Raw genomic sequence first — 12,252 nt, forward strand, 5'->3', positions numbered from 1 at the left:
CTATCAATCCCCAATTTTGTGACCAGCTAACACCTGTAAAAGTGTGAAACGATATCTCCATTCAGTGTTAAAGGGGGTTTCTAATCATGTTAATTCACCCAATTTTAAGCAAGCACTTTCCCCCCAGTCTAGACAGAATTTAAATGACTCTCATAACTTGCCTGCTGCAGCCAGGACACTTTCAGAGAGACTCAGCAGCTAGTTCAGTGGAGGAGGCACCCATTTGCCACTGTGCAGTGAGGACTTACCAGCATTTTGTCTCTTTGTGCACATAGCTGTTACCGCTAGCATCCTGCCCAGAACATCTTTAGACTTCCTTTGAATGTCAGCCTTCCCAAAACTTCTTGGTGAACATATACCTACTACCCAGGAATTCCCTGCAGGTCTAGAACGTAGACCACAGCTGGCCAGCTACATACAGAAACAGCCTCACGAAACTATTGCACTGGGGATTCCACAGAATTAGGCAATTGCCCCAGTGGAAACTTTTTTAGTGGTAGACATCAGTGCTATTCTTGAAAGGCAAGTATTTGGGCTACTGTGACAAAGTGGGATGGGGAAAATGATACATGCTCAAGGAGGTGCTTTAATTCACCTTTTAAAACAGTTATTTTCATTGTGTTTTAATTGATACAATTATAGAAAATGCTATCGAAAATGTTCAGGTATGAAACAGGGCTTGAGGTGAGAGAAATGAGAGCGTGGATAGCACCAGCAGAACCCACATCATCATCATCCTTACACACTGGGGCACGGTAAGGCACCTACATTCAGAGTGGTAATCCCAGCTCTCACAATCTTATTTGTTAGATGCAGTGTAAAGAAAATCCTGCTTCTTAAGAAGATGGGTACATGTTCATATTACAGTGTTGGATCATCTGGTATAGCCTAGATGCCATGGAAGCTTCCACCATGTAATTTCTAATGTATCTGAGGCCTCGCTTTCAGCTCTGCCTCTCTCTTGCCAGTCTGCGGCCCTCTCAGTTTCCTAATGCACCTTAATCCTACCCCTACAGCAGCCACTGCTATTCCAGTCTATGGTCCCTACATAGCTCTCCGGGTCAGGGGATAGCACATTCTAAGCAGCCAAACCCACCATCCTCTCACTGACTTCCCACAGCTTCTTGGCAACAGCATCGTCACGGGCCTGGGGCCTGGGATCTTGTACCCGGCAGTCCACAAAGTACCGTCCGCTGAACATCTCAATCCCCTCCTGCGTGGCACAGTAGATAGAGGTCTGGGCTCCATCAGTGGGGTCTCGGAAGAAGAGCCAGGAGATCGGAAAAAAGAATGGCCACAGCCAGATCGGAATGTAGCGGAATAGTTCAGTGTTAACGACCCCTGAAAGCAAAATAAAGCAGCAGCTGCAGTTAGACTGGAATGTACAGGAAACGTCCCTCATCTGGGAGGAGGGGGTCTTACTCAGGAGGCATAAAGAGCAACGGTGCCAGTGAAGACTGAGAGAGAAGGCAAAAGCTACATGAGACCCATGCAGGCACACTGGGTTTGGTTCTTAGTACATTTCACTGAGAACCATCCACAGACCTTTGGTCTGACCCAGTATGGCCGTTCTTATGTTCTCTTAGTACTCACTCGACAGGAACTTGACTGCAAAGAGGGATGAAGTACATGGACAGTTCAAAGAAAGTGACTTGCACAGTAGGGTGTTGAATAGTTTCTAATCTGTACGTCATGCTTCCTCCAAATAGCAGTTCCATTTTCTGGCCTCCCTCCCACCCAAATTCCAACCAGTGCTGGAGAGGTAGGAAAGAGAATTTCATTGCAAGCAGGGCGAAATGCAGAATGAGGGATCATGGCCTTGGGGGTAAAGAGTAACTTTGGTTCATTAGAAAGCTGCCTCTCTTATTAAGATTGCTGACCAGTCCTCCTTGACTGGGTGGGAGGCTCAGTGTGAAAGGGAAGAGCCACAGGAGTCCAGGGGCTTGAGTACCCGTCTTAGGGGAGATCTGAAATTAACCCAAATCAGAAATTATCGTCCTTAGTAGCCAGTTTGTCCTGAGACAGGTCTCAAACAGGACTGGATTGAACTTCACCTCTTGAGTAGCGAGGCTCTGATCTATAGCTCTCAGGAACTTTGGTGGGATTTGGAAGCCACATCCCCAGAGAAAGGCTGGACCCATGCTCACCTGGGTGAACAGCATAGCAGGTTACATCGGTTCCCTCCAGTTTGTTGGCCAGCTCTCGGGCATACAAGATGTTGGCCAGTTTGCTGGTGCAGTAAGCCTGGAAGTTCTGCAGTATCCCTTCCACTGGCTTATGGAGGGTCTCAAAGTCTATTTTCCCTGATCGATGTGCATTGGAGGCCACAATCACCACACGGCTCGGTGCACTGAGCTTCAGCCGCTCTAGGAGGAGGTGAGTCAGAAGGAAGTGACCAAGGTGGTTGACCTGAAAGACCAGGTTAAAGCCATCCTTCTTCCTGCCACCTGCTCCAACCCCTGTAGAGAAAAATAAGCTCCAATATACAGCCGTGATCTCTGGTCTAGGACTTTCTCCACCCGACAGGGTCCTGCAAGCCAAAACAAGCCTACACTGTGTTATTCCCCACCTCAGAGAGTCATCACCCCAACATCAGCATCCAGGAATCTCCCCCAGAACCTCCTCAGCACAGCCTCAGGGCCTGACCTACCTATCCCTGTCCCACCAGGAGCTGGGTGGCAGGCTCGGTAATGAGATTCCCACCTGCGTTGTTGATCAGGATGTCGAGACGAGGCTCAGATCTCAGGAAAGTCTCTGCAAATGCTCGCACTGAGTCCAGGCTGGCCAGGTCCAGACTCATGAAGAGAACCTCATTGTTCCCGCTCTCCTGGAGAAAGAGGAGGAGGCACTCATTGCAGGCCACAATGGTGCATGGGGCGGTTAGGCTCCAGACCAGTGACAGCGACGCGGAAGGTGATGTCCCGTTTCCACCTTGAAGCACGGGGCAAACTGCAAACAGGAACTAGCAGAGGGAGCTGCTTGCCCTTCAGAGCACCAAGCCCCAGAGCCTGCGTGCACGTTTTTTTTGCAGGCTCCGCAGTGGTTACTGTTTGACACCATGCAGCCAGCCAGCCCACCCTGAGACACCTGAGCAGGATAGAGAAAGGCCTCACAGGGTGTTTAATTTGGCAGTTGGGCAGGTAAACGGGGAATTCAGGCATCCCTGGGGCAGTCAGAAAATCCAGCCTGGGGGATGCTGTCATCTTGGTTGGCTCCCTGCATATAGAAATGGGGCCCACCGTGCCCATGGAATGTGCACAACCCCCTTGCCAGCATTCTCTGTAGGCAAGTACCTCTGCAGCCCTCCACTCCCCACCCAGTGCTGGCATCTGTGCCCCTCGCCTCACTGGGGAGTAGCAGAGCCCTTAAATGCTGCGTCCTCTCCTGGGAATAAGGGAACTCTTATTGCTTATCTGCCAGGGCTCCTAAACCTTCCCCAAGCTGGTACCACTGCCCTCTGCACCTCCCTGGGTATGCTCCATCCTAAGCCTTGGTGGACCCTCAAAGTTCAGCAGCATCCCATGAGGGTGCAGGCCTGCCATATAGCAGGGACTGCTCATCACTGGGGCTCAGACTGCATCCATCTGAGTGAGGCAATAGGAGCGCGGAGCCCGCACCCGCCTGATGTCATAGACAGCCGCTTCTCCTCTCGCTCTGCTGCGACAGGCCAGGATGACGCGAGCTCTTCTCCGGGCCAGATCCAGGGCTGTCATCTTCCCAATCCCAGTGTTTCCCCCTGGAAAAGCAGAAGAAGGAGCTGGGCACAAGGAGATGACCAAGAGCAGCCTGGCTCTGTGTTGTGGTAGCACTGTGTTCCCTCTCAAAACAATTCATAGAGCCTGCCTGAAATCCAGCCGCCTCCAGGGAGGAACGGTGTCCCTAGCCTCTCTTTGAGAGAAGCTGGGAATGAGCGATGGGCTGGATCACTGGATGATTCCCTGTTCTGTTCATGCCCTCTGGGGCACCTGGCACTGGCCACTGTTGGAAGACAGGATACTGGACTAGATGGACCTTTGCTCTGACCCAGTAGGGCCGTTCTTATGAGGAGGGCGCAGCCAGCAAACAACCCCCGCACAACAAACCAGGAGAAGAGAACTTTGCCAAGGACACCAGGGTCCAAACCTCCTCTCACTGATCCATACGCAATGTTCTGTGTGGAAATGCTACAGAGAAATCCTTTTTCTTACTATGAATAGACTGTAGAACTCATTGCCACAGCACATTGGCTGTGGCTACCTTTTGGCTTCAGCAATGAGGGATTGGCTGTTTCTATGGTTATCATGAGTATCCAGAATTAGACTAGTAAATACTAGACAAGAGTTTGGGGAGGGAAAGAGCAACTCAGCACACAGCCAAGCTCAAACTCTTCCAGGCTAGGAGACTTCACTGGCGGGCAGGTTATCCCATAACCCAGCTGTGGGGCTGCCTGCACATTCATCTCACATATCCAGCCCTGGTCACTGGACTAAAGGTGGACACCAGGCGATTCTGATCTGTCTCAATTAGCGGAGTCAAGTCGGCTGGGATCCCAACCCTTGACCGCAGGAGCCTTGGGAGCTCCAGCCGGATGCACTGAGCTCACATTTGTGACATAGAGGGAGAAGGCAGAGCTGGGCCTGGCACCCAGCCTGGGCTCTTCCAACAGGAGACAACGTGCTGCGTGGGAATCAGAGACCTTGTCCTGAGCTGGGGGCAGGGGGTTTCCCACTTTTAAAGAGAGACGCTCTACCAGAGCCCAGGTAGCCCCCCAGCGTCCCTGGAGGCACCTGTCCCCTCTCCCCCTCACCTGTGATGACCACGGTCTTCCCTCGGAGGCTGGTTTGGGCCCTACACTTGGCCCCTTTGATGCAGTTGTAATAGAGGAGGGCGTAGAGGCCCAGGAGCAGCCCAAGCACTAGTAGCACTGTGGCCATGGCTTCCTGGGGCGCAGCGAACAGGGTCAGCAGCAGGTTTCCCTTGGCTGCAGCCAATTCACAGGCACCTCCAGCAGCAAGAGTCACTTGGCCGAGCTGCGCTCCTGGGCGGGCCAAAGCTGGAGCCAGAACCTGCGTCAGAGAAGGACCAGGACAAAGGTCACTTGCTTCACATTGCATAAAAAGCTCTCCTGGGCTGTTCTCTGCATGCAGCAAAGCTATGGCAAGCCTCCTGGGCCAAACCTCTGCAAGTTCACGCCCAGGATGTGCGGTTCTGAAGCTGGCTCTGATCCAGGCACGGCTTCAGGCTGCTCGGCCTGGGCCCTCTGCCTTATAGCATGAGATTGGCTGAAATACAGCCAATCTGCTGGCAACACTGCCACCTGCAGATCCGTAGCCTGCAGGGCACGAATTCGGCTTTGCCCAAGGAGCTAGAGATGGCCGGGAAATTTCTGATCAACATTTTTTGTCCAAAAAAGCCAGTTTGTCAAAACCGCGGCCCCCGGTTCAAACAAGCGCTGACAGACGTGTCAAAGCTCTCAAACTTCCTGTGTCAGCATTTTCTAAACAAACCCGTTGCAGGTTTTGATTTAAATGACTTGGTAGATGAGCGACAAGGTGGGCGAGGTGTTATCTTTAATTGGACCTACTTCTGTTGGTGAGACACACAAGCTTCCATAGAGCTCTGCGTAAGCTCGAGAGCTCGTCTCTTGCACTGCCAGAAGCTAGTCCAATAAAAGATATCACCTCGCCCACCTTGCGGGTCTAATATCCGACACTAATCTCAATAGTGTTGTAGCCTTGTCAGTGCTACAAGGCTACAGCCCTATTGATAAAGAAACCTTTCGACTGGCCCAGTCCAAAAGCTGGTTCCGATTTTCAGTATGCGGAATTTTTCGAGATTGAAGTTTTGTCCTGATTTGGGACGGAAAATTGTTTTGAAATCTCAAAAATTCCCCCCAGACAGGAAACCTGTTTGTCACCCGGCTCAGCAAGGATGGTGTGTTTGTTTTCTTCAACAACCCATGATTGCAGTGGGCCTGGTGGAGGCTCAGCACCTTTGAAAACCTGATTATCAGCACCCCGCAGCAGCACTTTAACAAACATTAACCGATTCGTGCTCCCAGCTGGCTTGGGGCAGGGCCATAAACTGTAGTGTCAGTATTCACCATTGACAGGTGCGCAGACCGGTTTCAACAGGCTTAGAACCACCATTCACTTTCTGAACTATAGGTTTAGTTCATGGTTTTCCATCAAAGAGATGCCGAGTACGGAGTCTGCTAGAGAAGTAAGACCCCAGCAGTGGGACAAAACCCTAATATGAAAGAACTAAAATAGCAGGGCAGACACGGGGGCTTGAAACGATTAGTTATCTAGCCCCATAGACGTGCATTTCACTTTACAGACCTAGGAGCCCTATATTCTCTGTATGCAAGAACACAAAATTGTCCCCCAGCCCCTCCTAACAGACAATTGGACAAACGACTCCTGTTCCCAATCGTGCAGGGCCCCCCCCATTCATGGCCACACAATAGCTTTGTGGCAGCGACAGGAGTTACTCACCTGGAAGGTCTCCCATGTGCGTAGGCACCGCTCGCTGGCAGTGGAATGACACTGGAATCACAGCCCTGGCAAACACTGGACTAGAGAAAACAGCTCAACTGCACCACCGGGCAGTACAAGCAGAGAAGGGGGTGAGCCCACAGCGGGGAGGAAGAGTGTTTACCTTCGGTTCCTGCATGCTGGGCTAGCAGAAGCCAGGGGCGGCAGAGAAGGGGTGCACAGCAGCCGGCACAGACCTGAGCAAGCCAGTTCCAGGAACCTCCTTGCCAGGCTCTGGGGGGACTTGTGGCCAGCCTCCTAGGATTTTAAGTGGAATAAATGAAGGGGGTCAGGGTAAAGGGACAGAGGGCAGAAAATGCTGCTTCAGGGGGGTATTTGGACAGGTAGAAGGGATGCATCCCATGGGCATATATGCCAGCCTCCCTCAGGAACATTCACCAGCTCCAGGAGAAGTTCCCCTGCTGAAGGACTGTTTGGCTGAAATGTCATTTGCCAAGCACTGAGATCAATGGCTGGAGGGTACCAGGGCAAATCATTACAGTCTTAGCACTTACTTTACCACCCACACCCGCCCTGGGTTGTGGCTGAAGATGATTAAACAAACCCTCATCTCCCAGTACCCGAGGCTAAATTCATGCAAGCCTTTAAAACGCTTTGCACCTGAGGACTACAAGAAACCAGAGCCAACACATTAAAGGCTGTGCCAAAATACCAGAACTTATTCAACACAGGAGCATGTTCCCTGCAGCTAGCGATTAGCCAATCCAATCTCTCTCAGGTCTCAGGAGGTGAGCACAGGTGTAACCCTAAGGTACAAGTGAAGTCATGGCCCAGGAGCCTTCCTGCAGCGGGGACGTGGCTGACAGGAGAGGGAAAAGCTGGGAGAACACTCCCTTCACACCAGGCCTCACAACCTGCCCAAGGAGCTTCCCTGTCTGGAGAGGGTGAGAAGCTATCTGAGCCCCAAACTGCAGGTGGGAGGGGAAAAAAGAAGGGTGCAAGTGTGGTTCTTGCTCTGTTTTCAATAGTATTATGAGAGTTTATTAATACAGACTTAATGCCATTGGAACAGATCGCAAATCCTTCCGTCTTTGTACAAAAAGAGTTAGTATTTCCAGATCAGAACATAGAGTATAAAACAGTAAAAATACAGCAGAGAGTGGCTCTAGGGCAGGAGAGCCAGGAGCGAAGGGGAAGGCTGCTGAATGGGAGCAGCTTCCCGCCCCGTAATAGCTACAAACCTTGAGTGCCAACAGAGCGAGTCTGCTGTGCAGCATGATGCCCTAAGAACATACCCTGTACAGAGTGGGGGAGGGGATGCACACGGCCAGTGCATGGCACTGATGTGGTCAAGAACAAAGGAGGAGCCACAGAGGCCATCACAGATACACCCTGTATTCGAACCTTCCATTCTTCCGGAGAAGCCTCATTCCCCCTGGGAGCTCACTTTGTCCCCAGCCACCCTGGTCCTGGAGGCCTGGGGCAGAGCAGGGGGAGAAGAGCGGACCAGGGCTGTTCCTGGGCACAGCCTGGAGGCCCCTCTCACAGAGGTTGGGTTTTGCCTTGGGATGCTCTTGTAGATCCTTGCTTGTGTTTACAGAGTCAGGACAGACAGTCGAAAGCAGGAGGTGACGTATTTTGTTTTTTATATACAGAATACAGGAAACCTTCTGTAAAGTCTAAAACATTACAATGACTATGTACATCGGAACTAGCTGGCCGGGGGGGCGGGGAGGTGGCATAGAACAAAAGAGACAAACAGGTTTACGACAAACGATTTGCTACAATAGACAGGTTGAGGCAACGTCATAGCACATGTAGCACTGTACACAGCTTTAAAACATTGAAAACGCCATCCCGGATGTATTTACACAGAGTCCGATACTTCTCCTTGGCTGGAACAAAACAGGGCGGGCAGCAGGAGAAGAGACACTCGTTTCTCATTGCCCACAATACACAGCATCTATTTGTAGTGCAACCAGAGCGGGGAGGGGAGGGGAGGGGAAAATAACTGGGGAGGAGGAGGAGAGCACTTCTTTACATTAAATAAAACAAGGATATTGTATAGATTTGCTGTATGAAAACTGTATTTTTCTCTTTTAATATAAAACTATCGTCACTGGCACAAAATAGAACACGTTTTTGATTATTTTACAACTGCATGGGAACGATCTGTCAGAGAGAGCCCAAGTCAGCCAGCCCCCGCCCCTCCCCCTCCTCGCTCTGACACGTCCTCCTCTTGCTGCAGCTTTCCTTTTAAAATGAAATGTATAGTACAAATATATGTGCAAATGCCCCTAAAACTTGAGCAAAAGAAGAAAATAATTAAAAAAGTGAAACGTTCTTCATTTCATGCAAACGGCGCGTGAACAGTTTCTGGGCCGACAGAAAATCCCCACTTGGTTTGTACATTTTGCATTGCAGGAGTCTCAGGACAGGGCTTTTCTTCCCCCATGGCTCTGCCTCAGCTCCTAGGGAACGGAGTTGGACCGCAGCACGGGCACCTGGTGGGGTTTCAGAGAGAGCTTTTCCTCCAAGTCCATGTCTTGTACTAAGGCAGCGTCCCCTTTGGGCTGTTTGGTCGCAAAGTCAGTGATGCTGAAGACAAACTGCAGGCAACCCAGTTTGATGTAACTGCCGTGGTGGAGCAGGGCTGTTCCTTCCCACCCCGCCCCACTGCCTCCTATTAAACTAGAGCTGCTGGCTTTGCAATTGCAGGGTTTCCGGTGCTGCCCTTGTGCCTGGGAATTCATCACGACTGCTTCTTCATGCGGCTCCTCGTCCTGTTTTCTGCCTTTGTGGCATTCTGGAAAAGAAACGCAAATGGGAAACAGGCCGGGGCAAGCATCCCATCCAGAGAGTGTCACACTCAAGTGCAGCAGCTTGTTTCTATACAACACTAAGTGCTGTAGTCACATGATCACCGGCAACTTCAGAGTGCGGCCAGCCCCTGGGTGCAGGGATCTCTCAGCAGCCTGTATGTAGGCCCTGCTGTGGGAAGGGCACGAGGTCAGGTGGGCAGCAGGAGTGAAGCAATGGGAGGATAAAGAGGTGGATAATGATGCTTAGAGTGTAGCCCCCGACAGGACCAGGTCAGAGGCTGTGTTCCCTGCACGCTGCGTGCTTGGGCGGCCAGGTAGGAGAGAGTCAAACGTCACCCAGCTGATTAGAGAGCACAGCCGGCAGCATGTGTTCAGGTGCCCCTTCCCCCACATTGCTCCATCCTGAAGCTGCTCCCGGGACCCTCCTGCTGGCTGTGCAGAACCAGGGTGTGTTTACGTGTGCACGCGTGCTGTCAGGGTGTCCCCCTCCCACTGTACCCCATCTCCACAGTGCAGGGCAGAGGGGACAGCTTAGCTCAGGAGGACGCAGAGCTGCTGTGGTCTGAATGGGGAGTGGTGGAGTGCCTTTCTTAAAGAGACAGTGCACTGTTTGAGATTTCCCCAGCAGCCAGCTCACACACAGTCTCTCTCTCTCGCACGCACACACACAATCTCCTTCTCCCCCTGCCCACATACCCCATCTCCGCAGAGGGGAGACACAGGACAGAGCAGGAGAGCTTTCAGTGAGTGTCTTAAAGAGACAACGCACAGCTTTCCCCAGCAGCCGTCTATCTCTCTCTCTCTCTCACACACGCACACACAGTCTCTTTCACACTCACCTCCAACACATACTTGTATTATTGTTGTTACTACTTGGTACTTCCTGCAATGCACATATATTTTCTGTAATTTTATTCTTTCCAAGTGTGTTATTTTAGTGTTTTGACTGGTCTATGCATTTCACAATTTTTATTTCTCTTACACTTAAATTTAACTCTTTGAGTAGCGAGTTCTAAAATGCCTAACCTGTCCTGGTGGGAGTAATTGTCCCTATGGTAACTTTTTAAAAATATTTATATCTAGGTTTTTTGTTTCTACTCGTGGCACACATCTGCACATACCTCGGTGCACCTACCAAAATTTATTCCATACATGGGTGGAAAAAATTAGAGGGAACATTGGTCAGAGGCAAATCTACAGATCAAGTCTATGGAGACCATCTGATTCCAGCTCAGAACTGATCGCTTTCAGGAGAGGGACAGGTGTCAGGAAAGGGCCTCTAAGTCTGAATTAACTCTAATTAGAGGAAGCATGTATTTGCAGTTCAAAGCACTCTCTGTCCCAAGCGGCTGGACTCAGAGGGGAGGGTTATACTGTGTAGCTGATGGGCAGGTCTGGGCTTTGGGGAGACCCCTTCCTTCTGTATATGGTACTTCAGCACAAGCTGGAGTTTCTGCTTCCCCCACTGCTGGCTCCTCTAGCCACACGAGGCCAGGGCACCATCTCCCTTTAGGGAACATGTTCTTGCATAACTTACTGATCACACTCTGCACTTTGGCAACAATGCTGCTGGGAGGAATGGGTGTAGTCTTCTCAGAGAAGTCACATGAATACAGAACATTGTCCACAGTCGTCCCATGCTCACTGTAGTTCAACAGCTCGTAATGTTTTGTATTCTAGGAAGGAAGAGAAACTTCACATGTAACCCAGGCAAGGCTCTGTACTGCGTTCCTGCTCAGACAGAGGGACCTACCGAGCTAAACACGCCGTTTCAGGCAGTGGCAGCAAGTCAGACTTCATGGCATCTGGCTGCATGCATGTTACCCAGAATGCTTTGCATGCTGATCTTGCACAGAATGCAAAACGAGCAAATGAAAACTGCTCACACAGTTGTGGGCTCGTCAACCTTCTGAATGAGATTCCTACAGTTGGGAACACGCTGTACTGCACAGGACCCAATTCCCCACCTGCTAATCCTCGGCCAGGCCCCTCATGTTAGCCACTGTGTGCTGCTCACCACACTACCAAGGGGTCTAACCAGAAAGGAGCATCTGCGCTTCATTCCCAAACCACGAAGCATATTCACAGTGCTGGAGAAACAGCAGGCCTCAGCCCTCCCTTCACAGGGGTCAACAGCACAGCTGTGAGCACTAACTCCAGGCACAAGGCACTGCCCCCGAGATTAAACACACTGCCTCTGGCATGCCTGGCATTCTAGAGACACTCAGGAGTGAGTGAGTCCCTACCCCCAGCACACAGCCCGACAGTGGGGGGAAGTGGATCGATCAGATCTTGTCACGGCGGAGTAGGATCAAGTTATGAAATTGCTATTACACTAAAAGTACAATGTTTTGTTAGCCCACATTACACGGACTAAAACCTAGCTAACAGGGATAGCGAAGTCATTGTCAATGGGGAATTATCCGCCCGATGGGTGTTTCTGGTGGGCTCCTGCAAGGATGTACTCATGTAGTAATTACCAAATAATCTGCTCAGGTAGTAGTAAATAATGATAGGGACATGTCAATTCTAGAGCGTGAGCCAAGCTCATGTGAACAGCATGTGTAACACAGCCAAAGGCAAAGTCCTACCTCTGGGGACAAAGAACACAGGTCTCGCGTAGAGGACAGGGAACGATTTCGGAAAGCAGTGACTCTGAAGAGGACTTGGCTGAATACGTGCTCCCAGTTTGACACGGTGGCTAAGAGGGGGATTCTTGGATGTATAAGCATAGACGTGTACTGAGGAGTAGGGAGGTGTTCCCGCTCTATAGGGCAATACTGAGACCACTACTGGACTAGTGTATCCAGTTCTGGTGTCCACGCTTCAGAAAGGATGTTGACACTGAAAACAGATTAAGGATGTGCAGAGACTCAGCCCGCAGAGTTTGCCCTGAGGGAACTTGTCAGCAGATCTCTCTGCCTCAGAAAGAGGGTTACCAGTGAATGCTGACC

The 12,252-nt window shown here is 50.9% G+C and overlaps 2 protein-coding genes across 6 annotated transcripts in view; both read right to left on the bottom strand.

The window, feature by feature from the left end:
• Nucleotides 1-171: 171 nt before the first annotated feature.
• Nucleotides 172-5,206, bottom strand: DHRS13 (dehydrogenase/reductase 13). Its single transcript, XM_073315500.2, has 5 exons — nt 4,787-5,206; nt 3,618-3,736; nt 2,704-2,827; nt 2,148-2,459; nt 172-1,341 (listed from the first exon to the last, which is right to left on the bottom strand). Exons 1-5 carry the CDS (start codon nt 5,091-5,093, stop codon nt 1,079-1,081), a joined length of 1,125 nt encoding a protein of 374 aa, XP_073171601.1. The 5' UTR covers nt 5,094-5,206; the 3' UTR covers nt 172-1,078.
• Nucleotides 5,207-8,105: 2,899 nt separating this feature from the next.
• The window catches only part of PHF12 (PHD finger protein 12), a 45,897-nt gene continuing 41,750 nt past the window's right edge, over nt 8,106-12,252 (bottom strand). For 4 of the 5 annotated variants that reach the window (XM_073315633.2, XM_073315632.2, XM_073315635.1 and 1 more), the window contains 2 exons: nt 10,836-10,974; nt 8,106-9,282 (listed from right to left, as the gene is read on the bottom strand). In XM_073315633.2, the coding sequence (XP_073171734.1) occupies nt 8,948-9,282; nt 10,836-10,974 (474 nt within the window). In that variant the 3' untranslated portion in view covers nt 8,106-8,947. The other variant, XM_073315636.2, reaches the window with a different exon arrangement.

The sequence above is a fragment of the Lepidochelys kempii genome, chromosome 17 (assembly GCF_965140285.1).
Source record: "Lepidochelys kempii isolate rLepKem1 chromosome 17, rLepKem1.hap1, whole genome shotgun sequence".
Taxonomy (NCBI): domain Eukaryota; kingdom Metazoa; phylum Chordata; order Testudines; family Cheloniidae; genus Lepidochelys; species Lepidochelys kempii.